This window comes from Mytilus galloprovincialis, chromosome 3 (assembly GCF_965363235.1).
Source record: "Mytilus galloprovincialis chromosome 3, xbMytGall1.hap1.1, whole genome shotgun sequence".
Taxonomy (NCBI): domain Eukaryota; kingdom Metazoa; phylum Mollusca; class Bivalvia; order Mytilida; family Mytilidae; genus Mytilus; species Mytilus galloprovincialis.
This window is the reverse complement of record NC_134840.1, coordinates 60,498,870-60,526,544: the sequence shown is the minus strand read 5'-3', so window position 1 is coordinate 60,526,544 and position 27,675 is coordinate 60,498,870. Positions and strand designations below refer to the sequence as shown.

At 32.2% G+C, this 27,675-nt stretch overlaps 1 protein-coding gene across 1 annotated transcript; it reads right to left on the bottom strand.

Annotated features, from left to right (window-relative positions):
- Positions 1-599: 599 nt before the first annotated feature.
- Positions 600-27,658, bottom strand: LOC143068536 (ras-related protein ORAB-1-like). Its single transcript, XM_076242671.1, has 9 exons — positions 27,535-27,658; positions 24,853-24,925; positions 24,080-24,136; positions 23,694-23,741; positions 17,192-17,287; positions 13,507-13,638; positions 11,121-11,280; positions 9,761-9,829; positions 600-5,879 (listed from the first exon to the last, which is right to left on the bottom strand). Exons 1-9 carry the CDS (start codon positions 27,549-27,551, stop codon positions 5,668-5,670), a joined length of 864 nt encoding a protein of 287 aa, XP_076098786.1. The 5' UTR covers positions 27,552-27,658; the 3' UTR covers positions 600-5,667.
- Between the last annotated feature and the right edge of the window lie 17 nt (positions 27,659-27,675).

The window sequence follows — 27,675 nt, the reverse complement described above, 5'->3', positions numbered from 1 at the left end:
TCAGCTAAAACGTTTCAGAGAGGTTGCATTGGAAAAAAGTTACAGACACTCATTGATTGCAAAAGCTCACATGGTCTACAAGGCAAGGTCACTCTGTGCAGCTGTAATTATGTTTCTTAAGTGTTTAAGTTAACATATAGGTTCCTGGAATAAGAATTATAAACCTCTTCAATATGGAAATTCAAATGAATCAAATCATTACATCCGTATTAACAGAAACCTATATAATCCAATGATAAAGAATGTGTGTATGGTAGGATAACCTTTCTATTAACACACATCTCCTCCAAAGTTTGGATTGTATGAGCCATTAGAACTTGAGGTGTACACCTTTGCCAAATTTATCTAGTGCAAAATACAGGATAGTGTTACATTAATCCATACTAATATGTTAATACGTTTAATGTGGTTAGAGGTTTTGATTTTGGCCATTTGATAAATAAACTCATCATAGACGCTCGAATCCAAAAAAGTTTAAAAGGGCCAAATAAAGTACGAAGTTGAAGAGCATTGAGGACCAAAATTCCTAAAAGTTTTGCCATATACAGCTAAGGTAATCTATGCCCGAGGTAGTAAAGCCTTAGTATTTCAAAAATTCAAAATTTTGTAAAAGTTAATTTATAAATATAACCATATCAATGATAATTCATGTCAGCACAAAAGTGCTGACTACTGGGCTGGTGATACCCTCGGGGAAATAAATCTCCACCAGCAGTGGCATCGACCCAGTGGTTGTAAATAAACTCATCATAGATACCAGGACTAAATTTTGTATATACGCCAGACGCGCGTTTCGTCTACAAAAGACTCATCAGTGACGCTCGAATCCAAAAAAGTTTAAAAGGGCCAAATAAAGTACGAAGTTGAAGAGCATTGAGGACCAAAATTCCTAAAAGTTTTGCCAAATACAGCTACGGTAATCTATGCCTGAGGTAGAAAAGCCTTAGTATAAAGGACTTTCTTATAAAGGACATTCTGTTTTGGTATTTTCCTTGGAGTATTTTTGTTATTTTACTTTTTACCATCCTGGAGTGTTCAAATTCCTCCATTAATTTTAACCAAGTTTCCACTTTAATTTTTTTTACCAAACTATGATACCTGAAGTAGGTTTTACAAAAAAACTTCAATTCAGTAGACTTAAGACAAATCTTAGTGATATGTTTTTTATAAACCATTTGAAACAATGCTATTTTGTGGTTAAAATTATGATAAATTATAATATAGTACATTGACTTGTTTTAATCCAAATTAGCAAGTCCTATTTGCAACTGATTGTTAAAGATGAACATCCGATAATTAGCAAAACATATTTCTTCCATGTTAAGACTAAAATTGACACAATTAGAGATATGGGTCCTGTGGCATTTTAGTAAAAATAACACTACGGAAAAGAAGTTATACTGTTCTTAATCTAAATTCTATTGGGGATTCTTACGGTTCTTTTTTGTCAATACTTTCACACTACACGAAAGAGATGAGAATTATAGCTACCAAGGAGCATGATAGCTCAACTGGGGTAGCAGTAGAGGCAATATGGTCCAAAATATATAGTAAATAACTTAGGAAGAAAAGTTAAGGAAATAAAAATTAATTCATCATTGGATAAAAGCGAGGTTTAACTCGCCACAAAACCAGGTGCAACCCTCCACTTTTTCTTAAAATGTCCTGTACCAAGTCATGAATAAGGCAGTTTTTTTCTAATGATTCGTTCCTATGTATGTTGCATTGTAGTTTGTTTTTCGTTGAACTTCAGTGTTTCTGTTGTTTCATTGTTTTCCTCTCAAAGTTCATGTGTTTCCCTCAGTTAAGGTTTGTTTTTTCACAATCGATTTATGACCTTTGAACAACTGTATACTACTGTTGCCTTTATTGATAAGTTTTCATAGTAACAACCCATGAATTTTTATAGAAGTTGTTTATCTTCCTTGTATTGTGTCAACATTTGAGTATACTTGAGTATATTTCGGATTGATAAAAAGATTAAAGAAGCTTTCATAATAAAAACTGCCTGCTGCGAATGTCTCTACCAAAGAAATATGGTTTGTAATCTAAATAAGTTCTACAATTTTCATAATTCATCATGAAATATGTGCATAATATGATGTTATTACTTTGTTAATCTTGTCTTAACAAGGGATTATTTGAAACTGGAATAATTTTAAATTTTGGAAATTGATTAGAAATGGTTGATCACTATGATGTAAACTAACTAAACTCAATAGTGTTTGACATGTACACATGGCTTAAGAGGGTCAGTTCAAATATTGAAATATTAGTGAAAGTAAAATTAACCTTAGCCATTGCTAACCCTATTTCGTTGTGTTAGTTTTCATCATTATATTCCAGAATTAAAATTCCAAGTATCTAATTCATTTATATTTCTTCACTGGATGTTTTCTCTTATATTACTCGTATTGGCAAATATGAAGTAGATCCCAAAATCTCCTTTTCTCTGGCCATAAATGGGCCTTAATGCCAGTTTATATTAGCCTTGGAAGACGAGACACGTGTCTGGCATACAAAATTTAAGTCCTGGTATCTATGAAGAGTATATTTACCTTTTGATTGCTCCAGATATTTACCTTTAGATGGCTTAAAATGTTAAAAAAGTTTTAAAACTTCTTACCTAGTAGTTTTTTAAATAGGTAAAACATATTGAAATAGACAATCACAGTCAAAGATTACTTTGTAGTCATGATTTCCATTCAATTAGAACCAAATGGAGATCTTTTTGAAAAGAACCTCCCATCTTTTCCCTAACAAATTTGCACTCAAATAAACAAAGCAGTTTAGACAAGAAGATGAAATGCCCCCATTTTTGCCACAAGATCAATATCAAGATTTTGCTTTCTAGTTTCAGCAGGAACAAGTATAATTTATATCGGGTTTTAAAGGGAAACATGTGGAACTATATGTCACTATGTTTGCTGATGGATCAACATTATATGAAAAGCTTTTGTATTCAATGATCAATCTTTTCAAATAAGGGGATTTTTCAAATGGATATTGTATAGATCTAAAACTTGTCACGTTTGAAATATGTTTTTAAATGTTTGAATGATAACTTAGCGCAAAAAAAAATTATGAACAAAAATATTAAATAAAATGATTAATCTTTTTAAATTATACAACCAAATGGTGATTTTAATTTTTGATGGATTAAGAATGGTTCCGACTTTTATCAAAAACAAAGCATTAAAAATGATGACAATAAACAATTATTTTCAATATCTGTACATGTATTCATTTAGTGTGTGTTTCTTTTTTTAATATCTAGTGTCAAAATCATGATCCATGTACAAGTCATAGAATAAATTCACAAATACTTCTTCTAATTAATATATATCATATCAATAAAATTATAACAGGAGTTTCAATTGTTTCTTCTTTTTTGCAACACAATGTATTTTAATGTCTTAATTCCTTTGGAAGCTTTTTCACTATATGTTTCTGCAGTATTACTGTATCAATGTATCACATAGTCAGTGATGGCAAAATGTTGTAGATTCAATCCCTATCAAAATCAAACATTATAATAGGTATTTGCCTCGTTTCACCAAGCATGTGGCATTCAGCGATGTAATACTAAATAGTAAAATAATGGTCAATTAAGACCCCTTCTGTAGCCAGTTTTGTACCAACTTTTCAAACTTCAATTGTATAAAAACTACAAATATAATGAATAATGGAGATAGGCCATTTTGTATATATACCAAGGGGAAAACTTGATGTAAAGCATTATTATTTACTGTTTCATTGCGTTTAATAGAAAAAGAGTACTTTGTGGCAAATAAAACAAGATTTTTATAGAAAATCCACAGCCTTTAAAACAGAGATTTTTGTTATAACCTTTGAAACATAGATTACTTACTTGCTTTTCTACGACGTGTTAGTGTTTATTTTTTACAAAAAGTTCTAATCAACCTATAAATTCCAAAATACCTCGTGATGAGTCACTAAAGTCGAAAACACCCTAAAAGGTGTACTTGATTTGGTCCATATCTTTATTTGTTTAAACCAATAACTACATTAATAAACTTGTTTTAAGGAAATCAATGCTAGCACTGCATGCAGTAATCCTATACCTATCAGTCATCAAATTGACAAATATGAGAGTACAAGGATAAAGGCTGTGGATTTTCTATAAAATTTCCATATGTTTAGCATTGAATCAACACAAGGGTACATAATCCTTAAGTCAGCATAATGTGCCCAGGTAAGTTGACAGTTTTCCTTTTAAAAGTTTGGATACTAGGACAATTCAAACGAATAGTACAAAATCAATTGAGTTGTCATCCACAAAAAAATGGAGGATGGAAGCAATTGTCTTTCAATTTTGTTCCTACTTTTGAAGGATTGCACTTAAATTGAAAGGAATTTTGAAGCAATATTCACCAATAAAAACTGAAATTGTAGCAAAAAAAACCCAAAGTGGCAGGAGCAGGGGTCTAAATAATTAATGTAGCTTTGTTTTTCTGCATTATTATATTATATTATACTACAAAATAAATATGAAATTAGAAAAATAAATGACAAAAAGATAAAGACATACATATTTGCATTACCAAGGAATATGTTACCATGACTTATATATTACACAGTATGTCTTATAATACTTAAAGCAAAAAAAAAAAAAAGACTTTGTAACACATGATCTTTACAAACGATAAGGAATTAAATATAAACTTTGTTGATATAAATACAAAATATAAATAAACTGAATGCAATTAGACAATAAATATCACAGCCTTTAGACATGTTAGATAAAACAAACATAAAAAATATCAAAATATCAAAAATACTCAATATAATAATCACAGATCATCTTTTTACATAAAATATTTGAAAATAAATTTTTCATATATATCAATGAGATGTATACCTGAGTTTGATCACTTTGCAGAAATGTTGTTATGAAACGTTACTATGTCAATAGTATAAATGCTGCTCTCAGTATTTTTATAATTCACCTCTTATGAAATTTGTCAATCTGTATATTAAAATTCAAATATAATTGGGATTGTTTCGTCAATACAAAATATGTGAAAGGAAACAAAATATTAACACTTGATTTTGCATTTTAATCTCATTTCTTAATCTAGGTATTTAAATTTAGAAAAAGCAAGGAAAAGCAAAAATTAAATTCCGAATTTTAGTTGCTAGTTGAAAACACCCCAACAATATTTGAATTTTAATCAAAATTAAAATTAAATAAATCTCTTGTGTAGGTCTCTATATGTAAACATATCTTAATGTTTTTTAATTAAAGCAATGCAGATGTATTGCATGTGATTGCACTACCCTTTTAAGTGAAAAAAGATACTTTAGACCACATTTAAAATCTAAATTTGCAATTTCAGTCTATAAATAGTTCTTTAAATGAAGTGCTTTTATACACCAACAAGAATGTGTCCATAGTACACAGATGCCCCAATCACACTATCATTTGCTATGTTCAGTGGACTGTGAGATTGGGGTCAAAACTCTAATTTGGCATTAAAATTGATAGATCACATCATAGGGAACAGGTGTACTAAGTTTCAAGTTGATTGGACCTTAACTTCATCAAAAACTATCTTGACCAAAAACTTTACCCAGTACGGGACAGCGGGCATACAGATGGACACACAGACCAGAAAACATAATGTCCATACATGTGGCATAAAATTATAAGCCACTGCATTCAATAGAATGAACCATTATTGCAAGTACACGCATGTCATTTTCTGTCTGTGTAGATACTTTGCCACACTTTGAAATATTTCCAACTATTTTTGACTTTGAGTCCAAGTATGTTGAAAGTTCTGATTTCTTCATAGAAAGTAGTTTCTTGTACATATCCTTTCCACGAAATATCCTTCCAGCAGAAATTTCTTCTTCTAGAGAAAGGAAATACAAAATGAAAATTAGTAATTACAGTGCTTTAGGGAGCTACCATTTGATTTTTATGGGGGGGCTAGGATGAAAAATTTTGTCCTGCCTTTTTTTTTAGCTGTAATCTCTGTCCTACCTTTTTATTTTTCACTCTGTTCGGTCCTGCCTTTTTTTTTTTTTATAGTTTATCCTGACTTTTTTTTACCTAAATTGTCGTCCTGACTTTTTTTTTTGCCAAGTGTCTCATCCTGCCTTTTTTTTTACTCAAAACTCCTGTCCTGCCTTTTTTTTCCAAATTTCATCCTAGCCCACCCCCCATAAAAATCAAATGGTAGCTCCCTTAACTGAATAAAAACAAGAATGTGTCCCCAGTACACGGATGCCCCATGCACACTATCATTTTCTATGTTTAGTGGACCGTGAAAATTATGGGAAAATCTCTAATTTGGCATTAAAATTAGAAAGATCATATCATAGGGAGCATATGTACTAAGTTTCAAGTTGATTGGACTTCAACTTCATTAATAAAGGGCTGCGCTTTAGCGCATGATACGCCCGTTGTTCTTTTCACTTGTCTTTTATGCTTTAAATGAATTTATATGATCAACTAGAAATATATATACAAATCAAAAGGGATGTTACATTAATATATTCACCAAAGTTTCATAAAATCCCCCTTTTTTAAGTATAAAAATTCATTACTTAAAAAACGTAAAATCTAAAATTTATAAAAATGGAAAGGGAGCTTATGTCAATAGATATAAACAATTTATCAAAGTTGCATAAAATTTTGTGAAAGTGTTAGTTATTGTCCCAAAATTGGAAAATCCCCCCTTTTTTAAGCATAAAAATTCATAACACGGAAATGTAAAATCTGAAATTTATAAAAATTGAAAGGGAGCTTACATCAATAGATATAAACAATTCACCAAAGTTCCATGGACATTGGTGAAGGCCTTTTTGAGTTATTGTCCGAAGTGTTGAAAATCCCCCTTTTTTTTATGAATAAAGCCCCATAAATCCAAAACTTAAAATCTGAAATTTATAAAAATTGAAAGGGAGCTTACATCAATAGATATAAACAAGTCACCAAAGTTTCATGGACATTGGTGAAAGCCTTTTTGAGTTATTGTCCGAAGTGTTGAAAATCCCCCTTTTTATATGAATAAAGCCCCATAAATCCAAAACTTAAAATCTGAAATTTATAAAAATTGAAAGGGAGCTTACATCAATAGATATAAACAATTCACCAAAGTTTCATGGACATTGGTGAAAGCCTTTTTGAGTTATTGTCCGAAGTGTTGAAAATCCCCCTTTTTATATGAATAAAGCCCCATAAATCCAAAACTTAAAATCTGAAATTTATAAAAATTGAAAGGGAGCTTACATCAATAGATATAAACAATTCACCAAAGTTTCATGGACATTGGTGAAAGCCTTTTTGAGTTATTGTCAGAAGTGATGAAAATCCCCCCTTTTTTATGAATAAAGCCCCATAAATCCAAAACTTAAAATCTGAAATTAAAAAAAAACGAAAGGGAGCTTACGTCAATAGATAGAAACAATTCACTTAAGTTTCATGGAAATTGGTGAAAGCGTTTTTGAGTTATTGTCCGAAGTGTGGACGACGGACGGACAGACGGACGGACAGACGGATGGACGGACAACGGTATACCATAATACGTCCCGTCTAAAAGACGACGGGCGTATAAAAACTACCTCAACTAAAAACTTTAACCTGAAGCGGGACAGACGAACGAACAGACGCACAGACCAGAAAACATAATGCCTAAAAATGGGGCATAATAAATGAGGCATAAAAATACTATAGTATTAATGTATGGACTTTTTCATACTGGCCCTGTAACATGCTCGAGGTATTGATAATGGCCAAGGATGGTTGTAATGGCCTTGAGGCAATGCCGAGGGTCATTACAACTGTCCAAGGCCATTATTAATATCAAGGGCATGTTACAGGGCCAATATGAAAAGTCCATATATTGATACTTTTATTAAACAAGTAAGAAAACTTGATTCAAGAACAGTCTTCGAGTCTCGGATCCAAAATTATACAGCTAACCACAAATCTACAACAGGACCAATACAGAAAAAGCCAGTTTTATAACATTTTTATTAAATGGTTTTAATTCTTCGATTAAACAAAGAGTAAGAAACTTACCGTGACGAACATACAGGAATTTCATAGTTGAATTTGTCTTTTCGAATTCACGATGGAATTTTGGTCAACATTGTGACTGTCAGATGTAATTTCTGATTTCTCATCCAAGTACTTAATTTTATGCTATTAAAATTCATTTCATCTCGCAAATATAAAGTAGCTGGGAAGAATAAATAAGACAGTTTAACTATTCTTAATCTTTGTCTTGAGTAGTCTGCATTCTGAGGATTGAACAATGGAAATGAAACGGTGATAATAATCGAAAGTCGTACTTGAAAAAGGCTGTGAAATATTTCTGTTTCAAGTCGTTACAAAACACTGAACATCATTTAAACTTGTCTTCATATGATATTAAGTTTTAAAAAAAATTAAAAAAATTGTCACACTTATTTAAAGAAATAAACTTCATTTTGATTTAATCGATGTCCCGTTTCATCTGTTCATAATGCATGACTGTGATTTCGTAATGCACGGGTGTGATTTGGTAATGCATGACTGAGATTTTGTAATGACTGGCTGTAGCAATTTCTCCGTTCATAATGACCAGTTGTCGAAATTTTCCTTTTATAAAGCATGGGCATTTCTATACATATTGTAGTAAGTTGGTTAATAATGACTAAGAATACTCCCTTTTAAACTGTTGATTTTTATGTATTCAAAACTCCTTGAACTGGAAGCGCTTGTCAGTATTGATATATGTAGCCTTTATAATTTCACAAGTGCAATCAATTAAAAATGTCTTTAAATAATTTTTTGAATATATTGAATTAATGTGGAAAACCTAAAAAAAAATGCATTTTTCACTTTAAAATGCGTTTTCTTGAAACTGTGTCTGCAAATTTTTACTTTAAGTGAGCTTGTTAAAATTTTGGTACATGAACATATTGAAATGGTTCTAAATATTTGAAAACTGAATCTTAAAAATGTGTGTATGATCAATGCTTTCATAAAACTAAAAATTTGTAAGGGTTCTGCGGAACCCAGTGTCTCGCCATCTTTTGCTGTTAATCACAGGCTCAACAAAAATGAGGAAAAAAATTAATAATAATATCACTCTTGATACTATATTTTGATCAAAAGAAGCTTCTGTCCAAGTTTTGTAAAAATACAGGATAGTTGATGATTCTCATAAATGTTTTAAAAAGTTTAACTGCAGACTGTATGTAATGTTAACTAGAAGAAAAACTAAGTACATTTATAAGTAAAATACGGAAAAAATGAATTTTTCTTTTTACAAAATTAACTTCTGGATACTATCTCATGATCATAAACAAGCTTCTGTCCAAGTTTGGTAGAAATCCAGGATAGTTTAAGAAAGTTATATATATTTCAAAAACTTTAACCACAGAGTGAATATTTGTGGTCCCCATAGCCGCCATCGCCGACGCAATGTAAGATCGCGGTGTCATGCTTTTTTTTATAAAAGTTGAAGGCTTGACAAAAAGGTACAAAAAGAAGCATTCAATTCCTATTATTATTGGTTTATGTAACAACTATGAATTTTAGGAGTTATATAACATTCTTTTGTTTTCCTATGCATTTTTGTGACGTTGTCTTAGAAAAATAATCTATTCTATTGTTTACATGTGCAGTTTTAAGAAGAAGAAAAAACATAACATATTTTTTTATTCTTCAAACTGGAAGGTATGTCTAAGAACGAAAAATCATTTATATTTTATAGCCTTTCCTGTTAAAGCAAAAACTTACCAAGTGTGTCATAATCACATGCTGTACTGACTTCATCCTCTTGGCCAGCTGATGTGTTTCTGTCTGAATCTAAAAATATATATATTTTAAATAAACCTAAGTTATACAAAATGATTGCTTAACTTTAATTTCAAAATTTGTAAAAATGAACCACTACATTGTGGCAGATGTAAACATCTTATTATCAATAAGTAGACTCTTATAATCATCCATTGATTGGTTGTTGTCTTATTGATATTTATCTAATACCTTACTGCTAACTTTTCTTTAAAAGCACTTATTTCAGTATAGACAATTGGTGGGTTCTTGTTCCCCGATCATATAAAGTTCTCTGCTTTTGTTTATGGACTTTTTATGCCCCACCTACGATATGTTCAAAACGAAGGGAAGGTATTTCCTGTAAGTATGGGAAATGTTCAAAACGAAGCGAAGGTATTTCCTGTAAGTATGGGAAATGTTCAAAACGAAGTGAAGGTATTTCCTGTAAGTATGGGAAAAGGAAATGTGGAAATAAGCATCTAAAAGATCCATAGAGGTAGTCCACATCCATCCGTCTGTTCGTCCTTTCGTCCAGCTTCAGGTTAAAGTTTTTGGTCAAGGTAGTTTTTGATGACGTTGAGGTCCAATCATCTTTTGGTGGTATCATTATGCATTAAAACATTTGTATTATATTTTTTAATTCAAAATGATAAAATAAACAATTTAAATGGTGTGCAATGTTTTGTAGTGTCTTAAAGTCTTGAAACGTGAAAAACAGGGCCAATATGGAAAAAAAGATGTGTTGGCCCATGGGCTAATACGGGACATTCACTTCTGGTTTTTAAATTTCTTAAAATCATTTAATAAAAGAGTTCTGAACTGGCTGTTTCGGTATTGGGCCTGTTATAGATTCTCAATGAGCTGTATTGGCCCTCCACTCTTTGAGTCTCGGGTCCAATAAAGCTAACCTCGAATCTATAACAGGGCCAATACAGAAACAGCCAGTTAATAACACTATATTATTGCCTCTTGGTAACTTATTATACTATTAAAACCAAAGTCATTCATGTACAAAAGTTCCTGCGTATGTTTCCTGCACAAATATTGGAATGTCAACATATATTTTCGTTTCCTGCTTCACAAGGTTTGTAGACTGTAGACGCCACTGTGTTTTTACCTCTACACTGAAGAGAGTTAAAGTGCTACCATTGGTCAAGAATAGTGTATTCAAAAAGGGTGTGTTTTTAGTCAACCAATAGATGGCGCGACATTGTTATCAAAAATGTTGCCTAAACTGCCAAGGGTGGAGAGGAGGTGAGTGGATCATAACCCTTGGCTAGCGAAGATGTCCGTTGAGAGGATTAGCACATTTTAAACCTACCTCCTACATCCAATGCATTCAGTTTAGAGGGGGCGCTGACACCATCTAATGCTGATTTATTTTTTATATCTGATACCAAAGTCAAAAATGCCTGTTCTACATTTTTGGATGTCTTTGCACTTGTTTCAGCAAATGATAAACCTACAGAATCTGCAAATTTCTGAAATATAAGTTCATTTTTGTTTCAATGAGATCACAAGTTTATAACAGGAAAGAAGTTAATACAATTTTAATCCAATCATTCATGAATTGTACAGAAAGAATCTTTTTCCTTTCTGGGAAAGTATACATACATGTAATTAGGCGATATTTTAGACTTTGATTTTTATGTATTCAAAACTCCTTGAACTAGACGCTATTGTCAGTATTGATATATGTAGCATTTATAATTTCACAAGTGCAATCAATTAAAAATGTCTCTAAATAATTTTTTGAATATATTGAATTAATGTGGAAAACCTAAAAAAAAATGCATTTTTCACTTTAATACAGTTTGGATCCCGTACTTACATTTTGATAAAAATTTTCATATAGACTTTTTTTTACCTGATTGATTTAAATATGTAATAAAAAATATTCCTTCATGTATGCATATTTACTCAAAATTCAGATTTGTGGCCGTATTTTCCCTTTCGAAAGAAACACATAACGTTTTTGTTTTAAAAGATAAACACAAATTGTGTTTTGTTAGGGGTCATCCATAATTGTCAACCATTTTCCAAAGTGTACAAAACGTACACTTTTTCAGACCCCCCACCCTCCCTCAAAAAGTGTACATCAACCATTTTCAGATTTCAAGAGAGCAATCAATCATTCCTAATAAAAAGAAGATCCTGTTTATTATATTTTAGTTTAATATAGAAATTTGCATTGAAAATAAACTAAAACATATCTGACTGTTTTATTTGATGACATCTATCTGTGATGCTTGTGTTTTGTTAGAATACAGAGTTCAAAGATTAGTGTTTCCCCTATCACACAGTGGGAACTCCAATGAAAAAGGGCACATAGAGCATGCATAAACTATGCTAAGAATCAAAGAAAGGGAAATGCATGGTGATATGTGGACTGACAATTGTTGATGGAATCAGAGCTTAAGACAGCAATAAATAAAAGTGTAATGTTTTAAAACATTTTAAGTTTTTAAATTTCCTGCCTGTATTTCTATTTAAAAGGTCCCTGTAATTATGCCATTCATGGCACTATTATCGTTGATGTATATATACTGTAACGTGTACATATATTGGATAATCTTTAAGGTTAAGGTTAAACTTCATATGGAGGTGTTCCTAATTAAAGAAGGCTTATACTAAGAAAAATAAGTTTACTTCCGGTTTACTTGTTTGCTGTTTTGGAATACATTTCAATGAAATTAATCGAAGGACCAGTTTAAAATCTTTTCACAAAATGGTGTCTTGTCAAAAGCAAAACGTTCAAAGAATTTAGTGTTTCCATCAGTTTTGTTTATTAAACAGAGTGAAACGATAACGATCTATAATAAAGCAGGGGGTACTGAGAAATGCTTGCAAACTTTTTGTTTAAAATTTTTTACAAGTTTACATTTTTGAAAGATTTAGTTTTTATATGATTTGATCTTTTAATCGTTCAATCCGGATTGAGGAGAATTATGATATCGAAATAAATATCATCAAGTGAAAATAATAAAGAAAAAATAAGAAGAGAAACACACCCAAGCCAATTCTCGATTTTATACATCGACCTTCCCTACAGAAACGAAATAAATTCTGGAAATTAAAAAAAAAACGTACGGTAAAAATGTTGATTTTTTAACCCCCTCCCCCCAAGTGTACGTTTTGTACACTTTGGAAAATGGTTGACAATTATGGATGACCCCTTAAATAATTTGTAATTTCTGTATTTTATAAGTATCCTAAAAATTTATACATTTTTTATTCAGAAATAACTCATATTTGTCAAATGTTCATGAATGTAGAAAAAAACATAATTTTTTGCTGTATATTTATCAAATTTAAAAAAATTGCACTATTTACATTTTCATGAAAATTGGCACACATAATCTTCTCCAGTAATCAAACCAAATGGCATTTTAAAAAAGAGGGGTCCATGAACTCATTTTTAGGTTAAATACGTTTGAATGATAAAAATCAGTCGAAAACTGAATTTTTTCCAGATAAGTCATAGTTTAACGTCGCGAAAATAACAATTTATTAAGAAACGTCATTCCCTCCCCTGTAACTGTATTGTATGCCCTTAATGTCCCCTCTGCTACAGCGGGGGCATAAATAAAAAAAATTGAAATATTTCGAAATTCTGTATACTTTGCCTTAAATTGAATATTTATAATCAATACTTCATTTTAAACTAATTAACTTGAGCAATTTGATTGACTAACGACTTTACTTACTTTTCCTGTACTATAATCTACTATTCTCTCCGATTCCAAATCACCTTTGTTTCCTATCAGTATTGTCTTGCTATTTGGATTAGCATAGCTCTCAACTTCTTTGACCCACTTTGGCACATTGTCAAAAGATTTCTACAAAAAGAAGAAAATACTATAAAAGTCATCTATAACAAGAATTTGTCCATAGTACACAGATGCCCCATACGCACTATAATTTTTATGTTCAGTGGACCATGAAATTGGGATAAAAACCCTAATTTGGCATTAAAATTAGAAAGATCATATCATAGGAAACATGTGTATTAAGTTTCAAGTTGATTGGACTTTAACTTCATCAAAAACTACCTCAACCAAAAACTTTAACCTGAAGCAGGATAAACAGACGGTACAACAAACAAACAAACAAACAAACAGACTAACAAACAAACGCACAGACCAGAAAACAAAATGCCCATAAATGGGACATTAAAATAGAAGGTTGAATCATAAAGAATAAACATAATGTACATACCTGATTGGCTATATCATAGATAATAACCACACCATTAGCTCCTCTGTAATAACTAAACATAATGTACATACCTGATTGGTTATATCATAGATAATAACCACACCATTAGCTCCTCTGTAATAACTTAACATAATGTACATACCTGATTGGTTATATCATAGATAATAACCACACCATTAGCTCCTCTGTAATAACTAAACATAATGTACATACCTGATTGGTTATATCATAGATAATAACCACACCATTAGTTCCTCTGTAATAACTAAACATAATGTTCATACCTGATTGGTTATGTCATAGATAATAACCACACCATTAGCTCCTCTGTAATAACTAAACATAATGTACAAACCTGATTTGTTATATCATAGATAATAACCACACCATTAGCTCCTCTGTAATAACTAAACATAATGTACAAACCTGATTTGTTATGTCATAGATAATAACCACACCATTAGCTCCTCTGTAATAACTAAATATAATGTACAAACCTGATTTGTTATATCATAGATAATAACCACACCATTAGCTCCTCTGTAATAACTAAATATAATGTACAAACCTGATTTGTTATATCATAGATAATAACCACACCATTAGCTCCTCTGTAATAACTAAACATAACGTACAAACCTGATTGGTTATGTCATAGATAATATCCACACCATTAGCTCCTCTGTAATAACTAAACAATGTTCATACCTGATTTGTTATGTAATAGATAATAACCACACCATTAGCTCCTCTGTAATAACTAAACATAATGTACAAACCCGATTTGTTATGTCATAGATAATAACCACACCATTAGCTCCTCTGTAATAACTAAACATAATATACAAACCTGATTTGGTATGTCATAGATAATAACCACACCATTAGTTCCTCTGTAATAACTAAATATAATGTACAAACCTGATTTGTTATATCATAGATAATAACCACACCATTAGCTCCTCTGTAATAACTAAACATAATATACAAACCTGATTTGTTATGTCATAGATAATAACCACATCATTAGATCCTCTGTAATAACTATACATAATGTACAAACCTGATTTGTTATATCATAGATAATAACCACACCATTAGCTCCTTTGTAATAACTAAACATAACGTACAAACCTGATTGGTTATGTCATAGATAATAACCACACCATTAGCTCCTCTGTAATAACTAAACATAATATACAAACCTGATTTGGTATGTCATAGATAATAACCACACCATTAGCTCCTCTGTAATAACTAAACATAATATACAAACCCGATTTGTTATGTCATAGATAATAACCACACCATTAGCTCCTCTGTAATAACTAAACATAATATACAAACCTGATTTGGTATGTCATAGATAATAACCACACCATTAGTTCCTTTGTAATAACTAAACATAATGTACAAACCTGATTTGGTATGTCATAGATAATAACCACACCATTAGCTCCTCTGTAATAACTAAACATAATGTACAAACCTGATTTGTTATATCAAAGATAATAACCACACCATTAGTTCCTCTGTATTAACTAAACATAATGTACAAACCTGATTTGGTATGTCATAGATAATAACCACACCATTAGTTCCTCTGTAATAACTAAATATAATGTACAAACCTGATTTGTTATATCATAGATAATAACCACACCATTAGCTCCTCTGTAATAACTAAACATAATATACAAACCTGATTTGTTATGTCATAGATAATAACCACATCATTAGATCCTCTGTAATAACTATACATAATGTACAAACCTGATTTGTTATATCATAGATAATAACCACACCATTAGCTCCTTTGTAATAACTAAACATAACGTACAAACCTGATTGGTTATGTCATAGATAATAACCACACCATTAGCTCCTCTGTAATAACTAAACATAATATACAAACCTGATTTGGTATGTCATAGATAATAACCACACCATTAGCTCCTCTGTAATAACTAAACATAATATACAAACCCGATTTGTTATGTCATAGATAATAACCACACCATTAGCTCCTCTGTAATAACTAAACATAATATACAAACCTGATTTGGTATGTCATAGATAATAACCACACCATTAGTTCCTTTGTAATAACTAAACATAATGTACAAACCTGATTTGGTATGTCATAGATAATAACCACACCATTAGCTCCTCTGTAATAACTAAACATAATGTACAAACCTGATTTGTTATATCAAAGATAATAACCACACCATTAGTTCCTCTGTAATAACTAAACATAATGTACAAACCTGATTGGTTATTATAGTATTAATGAATGGGTATTTTTATAATGGCCCTGTTATATGTCCAAGGTCTGTAATAATGGTCGAGGAAGTCTGTAATGACCTGAGGCAACGCTGAGGGCCATTACAGACATCTGAGGCCATTATTATTGACCAAGGACATATAACAGGGCCATTATAAAAACACCCATTTCTTAATACATTTATTAACCAACTGAAAAAAAGTGTATATGTGTTGCTACCAACTTGATGTACTCTCTTACTCTTTTAATAACAGTTTAGTTTGAATAAAAATAATTTGTACTTCACCATGATCAAGCTTTAAATATACCAAATATCCAAGATATTAAGTTGAAAGAAGCTATATGTGTTGAAAAACAGGATGAACAGTGATCTCTTTACATGGTTCTTTAATGTTTGTTGCTGGTTACTAAATTAAATAAAATACAAAAGGGTATTATACTCTTTACAGCTTCATTTTATTAACTTTATTAAAAACCCTTACTGGGCTTAATACAGACAAGCTGGGCATTAATACAGGGTCATTACAGAAAATCATGACCATTACAGAAATAACAGGGCCATTACAGAAAAACAGGCCATTACAGAAAAAAACAGGGCCATTACAGAAAAACAGGGCCATTACAGAAAATATGTTATTTTTAATAACCAGTCATTTTTGCCCATTATGTACTTAGTTGGTTAATAAATCATAGATAATAACCACACCATTAGCTCCTCTGTAATAACTAAACGTAATGTACAAACCCTATTTGTTATGTCATAGATAATAACCACACCATTAGTTCCTCTGTAATAACTAAACATAATGTACATACCTGATTGGTTATGTCATAGATAATAACCACACCATTAGCTCCTCTGTAATAACTAAACATAATGTTCATACCTGATTTGTTATGTCATAGATAATAACCACACCATTAGCTCCTCTGTAATAACTGGTTGTTATACTTCTAAATCTTTCAGCTCCTGCAGTGTCCCACTGTCAAAACAATTCATATAAACTTATATATTTAGTCTGAAATTTAATTCTCTTTAACTTGAATTTAAATATTTGAAGTTAAGTATTCTGTTTATGAAGTTTTTATCCTGTTAATTAATATTTTTTTGTTTGTTACTGAAAACTATTACATGTAGTAAGATTTAGACTTTCTTACTACCGTAATTATTAAATTTCAAATAAATATGATCACTGTGTTTGTATAAAGCAAGGACTAAATGAATACCTGATTTTGTTCTATCAGGCATTCTCATTGTAGATTATTGCGTTGCGTTGTGTATTTGATCGTAAGTTAACTACGGTAAGTCTAAGGCGATAAAGATATAACTACGTCTGCCATTATACGTTTCTATTCAATACAACATAAAGTATAACAATTACGCGACGTCACAAAGATAGCGGCCGTACCGCAAAAAGGTACGTTAATATTAGCGCAATTCTTAACATTCTGGGGCCGCAGAAAATGATATTTAACTTAAATTTGAAATACAATATGAAAAATTCGTAAATTGTGACATAAAAAGAAATAAAATCATATTTAAAGTCTCTCAATAGTATTTTAACTGTTCACGTCTGAATAATTTAACACTTTTACAAGTCTATATAATAACTGGAGTTAATTGAACAGTCTATACATCCACTAATTTCTCCAGGGCAGAAAAGTTCTCCAGGGCAGAAAAGTTCATTCACTGTCATCATGTGTACTGCGTATTTCCAACGGATAGAGCTTCACAATCGGACGGTTGGTGATTCCTGTGTCGGTCTTGATAACAGCTGATCGAATGAGTCCATCCTTTCCACGAACTAAATCTTGTACAACTGCTAATTTCCACATTATACGATTTGTGTCATTGTGTACTTCTACAATGTCACCTATTTGTATTGTTTGTTCGTTTCTTCCAGATGTACGGTGAAATTCACGGAGTGACGTCAGATATTCGTGTTTCCATCTTGAGCGAAAATGGTTGATTAGTTCATTATTTCTCTGTAAATTTTTATTGAGTTTCACGTGCAAATCTTCGGAAGTAGCACTGTCAATATTCTGTTCCGATTGGTTGTCAAGTCGACGACCATATAAAAGGTGCGCTGGCGTCAGCGGTTCGGGATCTTTAATATCAGTAGAAATGTGAGTTATCGGACGATTGTTTAGAGTTCCCTCGATTTCGATTACAATTGTATTCAACATTTCCGTAGTGACACATGACTTTCCTAGTATTGCTTTAATTGACTTTTTCGTGAGTCCAATTAGGCGTTCCCAAAAGCCTCCAAACCACGGTGCTCGGTTGGGTATGAATTTCCACTCCGTTCCTTGATCGGCAAGTTTTTCTTGTATTCGGTTGTCTTTGCTTGATCTTGTAATCTTTTCGGCGGCTGCCTTGAAGGTTGTTGCATTATCGGACAACATAATCCTTGGTGTAGATCTCCTAGCGACAAATCTTTTAAAAGCAAGCATGAAAGACTCCTCGGTTAAATCTGTGACTATCTCCAAGTGTATAGCTCGTGTAGCGGCGCAAGTGAATAAACAAATATATGTTTTGCTTAATTCGTTGTGTTTTCCTTTTGTATACAAAGCTCCTGTGAAATCAACGCCGGTTACTGAAAAAGGATAATCGTAGTTGACTCGATCTTTAGGTAGCGGTGGCGGATCGGGTGCGCTGTAAGGCATTCCTGATATTTTAATGCATTGGACGCATTTACGAATTTGTGATTTTACGCACTGCCTTATTCTCGGTATCCAATATTTCTGTTGAATATATGCGATTGTACTGTTAAGTCCGGCATGTAAAGTCTTTGTGTGTGCATCCATTACGATTAAGGACGTAAGACTGTGGTGTGTTGGCAATAACAACGGATATTTAGTACTCTCCTTCACAGGTGCGTTTTGTATTCTCCCGGTACAACGTAGTAATCCATTTTTGTCTGTATATAGTTTAAGTTGTCGAACAAGTGGCACTTTTTTCTGAGAAGATGAATTCAAGCTTTCAATTTCATCCTTAAAAGTTTCCTGTTGTACTGTCATTATTAGAACTTTTAATGCTTTACATCGCTCCTCAACACTGATAAATCCGATTGACCGTTTATCTTTTGAATTCCGTATATTCTGTATAAAACGCATGACGTATGCTGTTACTCTAATTGCTTTTTCTAAAGAGCTGTATCGTTGTATATCTATACATGAAATTGTCTGTGTTATAGCATTTGTACTTTCATCGTTTGTTTTTTCATCGCTAACAGTTATCATCGTGCTGCATTCTTCAATTTTCCTCGTCCATGTCGGCCAATTCTCACGATTTAAAATCCATTGTGGACCGTTCATCCATAAGCTGTTGTTATAAAGTTGTTTAGCGTAAATTCCGCGAGTTAGGTAATCAGCTGGATTGTCATCTGTTGGACAATAATTCCATTCAGCATTCTCTGTTAATTTTCTTATTTCTTTAAGTCGATTTGCTACGAACGGTTTTAAGATTTTTGACGATTTAATCCAACTCAAAACAATTTGACTATCGCTCCACATATACACATGTTCTGTTGTTATGACTTTAAGAAGATGCGTTGCTAATCTGGCGCCGATAAGCGCGCCCATAAGTTCTAAACGTGGTAATGAAATCGGTTTTACGGGTACTACTCTATTTTTAGCCATGACGATGACCGATGAATTTGCTGTAACTAAGTAAGCACAAGCTCCGTATGCTAACTGACTGGCGTCTGTGAAAATATGTAGAGACGTTTTCTCGTTAATAACTCCTTCCGTTAACATTCGTGGAAATACTATTTTGGTAGCCTCCTCGATATCTAAAGCTATTTCCTGCCATTTACTTCTCAGTTCGTCGGACAAACATTCATCCCAATCCAACTTTGCCTTCCATAAAGTCTGCATAAACAGCTTAGCTTTCACCGTAATTGGCGTGATTAATCCAAGGGGGTCGAAAATTCTAGAAGATGTGCGCAAAACCTCACGTTTTGTTATCATTTTGTTCTTTTCCATAAATTCAATCTGTTGAAATTTCAAATCGTCAGATTCCCTATCCCATCTCATGCCTAAAATTTTGACTATGTCGTCATTGTCGCCGATCTTGTCTTGTCCTGCGACGTTCTGTAATTCCGTACTATTAGAATTCCAAGACCGTAAGTTGAATCCTGCCTCTGACAATAATTTTCTTGACTCCGTGTAGAATTTTAAAAGGGATTGTTTATCTGTAAAACTGGTTAGAACGTTATCCACGTATAAATTTCTCTGTAATTCTGTTGATGTAGTTGACGGATTGTCTCTAAAATGTTTCATTAGCGTGGCGCTTAACATGAATGGCGAACAGGTGGCGCCGAAAAGTACAACCTTAAACCGGTAAGTAATCAAACGGCTTTCTGTGTCCATGGGATTCTCTAACCAATAAAATCTTGTGACATCTCTGTCATCAACATCTAATTCAATATGCAAAAATGCTTTTTCAATGTCTGCTGTAACTGCATATTTGTACATTCTAAAGCGTACTAATATCTCCGTCAAATCAGTCATAATTGGTGGATATGTTGCTAGGCAATCGTTAAGACAAGGACTACTGACATTCGCTCTACAGCTACAGTTATATACTATGCGTATCGGGGTGGTGACTGAATCCTTTTTTACGGGATGATGCGGAATGTAATGAACCTTGTTTGTGCATGTACTTTCATCACATACCTTTTCAATGAATCCTCTTTGTTCTTGGTCTGTAATTATCTCACCATACTTTCGGAACATCTCGGGATCCTTCTTAAGGCGACGAATAACGCTTTCCGTTCTGCGTTTTGCGATGTCTTCATTTGTCGGTAGTTCTGGCGCATTCTCTCTCCATGGTAATTTCGTAATATACTTATCATTTTTCTTCGTAATAGAGGTTTGTAAGTAATTTTCAATTGATTCAGCTAGGTCTGGATCATTTTGTTCTTTAGCGTCAATTCCCAACGATTCAAGCTGCCAAAATTTTTCAAGATCGCACTCTTCTTGTTTGTGACATACTAGTATATTCATCATTGAGAAAGATGCATTACTGGTTCTTGTAGGGACAGGACCGGAAAGTAAATATCCAATTTTCGAGCTAACTGCAGTTGGACCGTTTCCACGCACTATTTTGTCTTGAACTATGTCCCAGTAGAAATCACCTCCAATTAAGGATATTTCAAATTGCTCTCCATCCATGACTGGGTGTGCTAATTGTAGACCACGTAAATATGAAAACTTCTGCGTTATTCCTATGTTGTGAGTTTGAAGTGGTGAAGCAATGGTTGGTACAATTAAAACTTTAATAGGAATTAATTCTCCTTCGGTAGACTTAAGATTAATTGTTGTTTTGTCAAGATTTCTCACCTTTTTCGTAGTACTTCCAAATGTAGCTATACTTAATGTTTCAGACCCTTCTTTTTTAATGTCCAATTTAGCTGCTAGTTCTTCGGTTATAAACGAGCGCTGAGCTCCCTCGTCAAAGAGTATTCTTGCATCTATACATGTATTTTTGTGAACGACTGGACTGAATGCGGTTTTCAGTAAAACAGTGGACCTTTCTTCGCTAGCGGTATACAACATAGAAGTTTCTGTGTCTACTTTATTTTGCGATTGTTCAGTTTCAATATGATGTTTATTTGAGTACGAGTTCTGTTTACATAATGAAGAGTGATGCTTCCGGTGGCAACACTTACACGTATTCTTGGATTTGCAATCGGCTATTTTATGCTTACCTAAACAATTAAAGCATAACCTCTTTTCTTTTATAATGGCTACTCTTTTATCGTGATCTATGACATCTTTACATTCGTTAGGCCAGTGGTTTCCGTCACAATATGTGCATTGTTTCTTCCGATTCGAGTTGAATGATTTGTCTGTTGTGTTTATCGGACGGGTTTTATCTGTAGTTACTCGTTTAACGCCTGTTATGAAATTTGCGCTAGGTGTTGGGGTTGAATACGTCTGTGTATAATCTCCGTATCCGGACTCTTGAATAGAAATCTCTTTACCTATCGCGTTTCGAAGCGATTGAATATTCCAACTGTCGCTCCCGTTTTCTCGTGTTATATTTTTTCGTACTTCATGCGGTATCTTCCCGAGAATTACTGGTATCAGTAACGATCCGTACATTTCCTGACATTGTCCGAGAGACTCTAGACCCCGTATGTAGGCTTCCGATTTGTCATGAAATGTTCTCAAACTTTCTAATGTATCATGTGGTGCGGGTATATCAAGTAGTGCTCTCATATATGCATTAATGATTTTATGTGGTTGCCCATAGCGGTTTCTCAATAATTCAATTGCTTTGTGGTAGTTTGGATTTGTCATGGTCAATCCTGAAATTACGTTTGCAGCTTCAAATTGAAGCAATGAGTTCAAGTACGAAAATTTCTGAATGTCAGTTAATGTGTGATTGTGATGAATCGTGGTCTCGTATGAATCCCAGAAATATTGCCATTGTAGAATGTCTCCATTAAAATTGGGAAGAGATAGCTTTGGTAGGCGATGGTTATTACTTGAGGTAGAACTTGACTGAGATAATGGCTGACTTGTGTGAGTAAAGGGGTTTGTGTACGGAACAAACTCTGGTGCGTTTGAATCTAGTATAGAAGATGTTGCGTTTGTTACGGGCTTTAAGAACTTCTTAAATTTTCGAATTTTACCCTCTAAATCTAAATAATACTCATCTGTTTCAAGAATTTCATTTGTAATATCTTCTGATTCGACTGCATTTAATATCTGTTCATCTATTGAGGCTAACGTCTTCTTTTTCTTCTCAATTGCTTCGAGCAATGTTGATACTTCCTCCGTGTCTATTTGTGAATCTCCGATGGCTTCCTCCAGTTTTTTAAAAACTTTTGTTACTGCTGCTTTGTTCCCCGCCCTCAAGGATTTTAATCGGCTGATGTCCATTCTCTCCGTTTGAAGTCACGGCACCAATGTAGATTATTGCGTTGCGTTGTGTATTTGATCGTAAGTTAACTAAGTCTAAGGCGATAAAGATATAACTACGTCTGCCATTATACGTTTCTATTCAATACAACATAAAGTATAACAATTACGCGACGTCACAAAGATAGCGGCCGTACCGCAAAAAGGTACGTTAATATTAGCGCAATTCTTAACACTCATTCTGCTTCGTGTGAGTTAATTGTGATTACAATATTCAAAGACTGTTGTGGTTCAGTTATGTATATTAAAAAGATGTGGTATGATTGCAAATTAGACAAGTCTTCACAAAGGACCAAATGACACAATATTTAACAACTATAGTTCACCTTACTGCCTTCAATAATGAGCAAATCCTTTAAGTAAAGGTTTAAGAGCACAAAAATAAATTTGTGGAAGATTGAGACATGATAACAATAAATATCATTGTATTTGGTCTAGACTACTGTTAGTACTTACAAGCTGTAACTTAATAACTCTTCCTTCTACGTTTATGGTGCGTATTTTCTAGAATTGAATAATATAAGTAATGAATGATATAAAAGGATATTTAAAATAAATAACTATTCAATTTTTATGGTGCATATTTTCTAGAAATGAGTAATATAAAATAATAAATGATATATATTTAATATATATATACTTCAATTGATACAGTTCAACATTTGTTCAATTTCAAGATTTTTAAAACATCCATACTGAAATTTCTAAATGATCAAATATTTACAAAATATGTAACTTTGCTAGTTTTTAAGAAATAAAAGTTTACAACTGACTTTTACGACACTTTGTATAAAATCTGACAACGATGCCAATTGATATTTCATGTACATGTAAATACTTACAAAATCTACTCCAATTGTAGGCATATAATTGTCAGTATGCATGTATTGTTTTCCCTCCTGAAAAAGAAAAATAATGTAAATAAATAGTGTACATATCTCTGTGCTACAGGCGATGACAGGAATTGGTTAATAGTAGAAAAATAAATACTCTAACATCAAATGTGTACAGATTTTGTAATCTTCTAGGAATGAAGAGTCTCATAATAATGACATCATTCTTTAAGATATTCAGAAAGTATAATGTATTTTTGAAAATCTATAATTTGTTTAAATGTGAAATTTGTGAAGATAAATAAAATTTAGCAAATACATCTCCAGCTTCAATAATTAAACTGTAAAAAAAGACATGGCTTGATTTGTACTGATCTTTTGTGTTAAACCGATTCAATTGCAACTTATTTTTAGTTTGTTCTAAATTTGTGATGTTTCACCCTGTGACAGTCTGTCCCTGGTTAAGGAAGGGTGAAGTGCTCAGAAACATTTCTAACCCAGCCACATTCTATAAGTGCTTGTCCTCAGTCAAGAGACTGTAGTTCATTAGTTGTTGCACCTCAGAACTGTCATATATTTTTTTTAATTGTTTTATTATAAATTAGGGTGTAATTATAGTTTCCTCAATGGAATTGTTTAAAATCTTTCATAGCTGAAGGTAGTATGGTGGCCTATAATCTTGTATCCACTTCATTTTTACTTAGATGGATAGTTGTCGCATTGATAATCATACCACATCATTTATTTTTATAATGATCTTGATATTTCCTAGGCTTACTCACAGCAAAGCTACTCATTAAGCATGATTTTCCTACACCATCATCTCCAACGAGAACCATCTTAAACAGGAAATCACTGCAAAATAAAGAATTATATATATACATTGTATTACAGCAGCAAACAAAGACCTGGAGACTTGCAGTTGAATGGGCTTACAAGTTGACATTGTGGCATAAAACTTCATTTTGATAAAATCTTTTATTCTAAAACATTACTTATATACAGGCTCCCTTTAATGAGGGATGTAACTATGTTATTTTTATGCCCCATTTATGGGCATTATGTTTTTCTGGTCTGTGCATCCGTTCGTCCTGCTTCAGGTTAAAGCTTTGGTTAAAGTTTTGGTCGAGGTAGTTTTTGTTGAAGTTGAAGTCCAATCAACTTCAAACTTAGTATACATGTTCCTTGTGATATGATCTTTCTAATTTTAATGCAAAATTAGAGTTTTTACCCCATTTTCACGGCCAACTGAACATAGAAAATGATAATGCGGATGGGGCACACTTGGGACACATTCTTGTTAATTCAGTTTTGCATTATTGATTTCTGCGGTACCTTGGAATATTATACTAACAGCATAATAGTCCCAGGTGGTACGTTGTATATCTTTGTGGTTTATTGTTTTTAAGTAGTTCTATGTTTTGTGGCTATGGCGTTCTGTTGTGGAGAGTGGTCTCATTGCCAATCATACCACATCTTATTATTCACACATTATGTAGTATACTAAATAAGAATGATAAATCTGATCAATATATCAGTTAAACTTGTAAGTTATCAGTTTATATAGTTAGTTTATTTGTGTAAAGTATTTGAGTCATGTAGCTCTGTGTTTCTTCTTTCTAACAAAATATTGAAATATTGAATAATTTTGAAATTAAAAAAAAACTAAATGATAAATGATTATTATCTCTCCGCTAACAAATGATAAAGGATATGAATAATATGGGGACGGAGTCCCCTATTACAGTAGAAAAATTAGTAAAAAAAATTAATAATTTCCAATGTACACTTCTAATGAACTCAAAATCGTTAACTTTTTATTTTCTAACTTTTTCCCCCCTGCATATGCGCAGAAATCTACTTCCCTTTTTCCGGTCTCATTTGTCATGAGACTTTGAGTATAATATATATTTATCGGTCAAGTAAAATATAAGATATCATTTTAAGGTGGTACCCAACACTTTCACTAAAATTAATTTGGCTCGTTTAATTTTCATAAAATTTTGACAAAGTATTTACTTTGACCCTTTAACAAAAATATAAAAAATTCAAAAAATTTGAACCAAGCGTTTTATCAGAAAAATTACACTGGTTATATAGCAGTTTCACAAACACTAATTTTGATCATTGAGAAGCTTAATATTGCCTTCACAACGCAACGTAATTAAAACGTTTAGCTGATATTACAGAGTTATCTCCCTGTAGTGTTAGGTACCACCTTAAATATTATTTTTTTTATACGAAAAAAACGGCATACCTGTCAACCTGTGACGATGAAAATGCAGGTCATGACCTGCATTGAAGAATGAAATCTCAGGTCATAACGCGTACAAACTTTTTCGAGCTGAATTTCAGTATTTATGGTACATTTTCTTATAATGTATATCAAAGATACCAAAACATCAATGCATGTTCACTTTGTTAAGTCATTTTAAATCTAATAAAATATTATTTCAATAACTTTTAAAGATTTTTATAAATTGTGTAACTCAGTCTTGTGTGCTTTACTTTTTGAGAAAAAATACTGCAATCATCTAACACTAGAATTTAATGTAACTCTTAAATGTTTGAAACTATTGACTATGTAGCCTTTAACCACAATACTTTTCATTTAACAAAGGAATTAAAAATATAGTAATATAGTTAAAGGAAGTATAAATGTAAAAAATAATTTTCAACTTTTTTTAAAAAATTGTATAAAGGTATAAAAATAATGAAAAGTTATTTTTCAATATGTATTTGAATTTTATATTTTTATGATTTATACTTTTTCACCCATAAAACGTAAATATAAGGAATAATTTTGAATGGTGACAATTAAGGGGAAGTAACTTTAGTTCAGTTTGTAAACCAAATTATGGTGCAATTTATTTACGACCTAAAGCTAAGGTAATTGGTGTTAATTAATAGTGTGTTTGACACCAAAGCTGTCAAGTAAAGCCATGCACTTAATGGGTCACTTAATTTATGTTTTTTTTGGGAAAAAAAAGTTTGTCTCCAGTTTTTGGTGAAAAAAATAATTTGTTTTGGACCCTGAGAAAAAAAAGTTGTTTGTTTCACCCTCAGCTGCCACTATATGTAATGCTAAAATTGAAAGAAAAAACTCGTTTTCTGTTTGTCGCTAAAAAAATAGATTGTTGCGAACAAAAAAGTTTGTACAGAAAAAAAAACATAGCCCCCCACCCCCCCCCCCCCCCCCCCCCCCGAAAATTAAATGGTTGCTGCCTTAGAATGAACAGGTAATGCCTGCCTCATATTAAATAAACACAGATAGCTCAAAAACAGACCACACCAACCACTCCATCAAAAATTGTAAAATCAAAGACAACCTGTTTTTTTTAAATAAAGGGGGTGTTAAAATCACAGGTATATTGACAGAAACAAGTGCCTGTGCCTGTGGTCATGACTGGTGGTTAAAATCGACATTCTGTAAACTAAAATATTATGTGTCAATCTTTACTTACTACTCTGGATTTGCCATTCTCTTAGCAGATCTTAACAATTAATGTTAAAACATCGTTAACTAGACTGGTTATATTAAAAAAAAATTAAAAATAAAAGTGACTGTTTTTCTTGGAGACCAAAACCGGAAACTAAAAATAAAC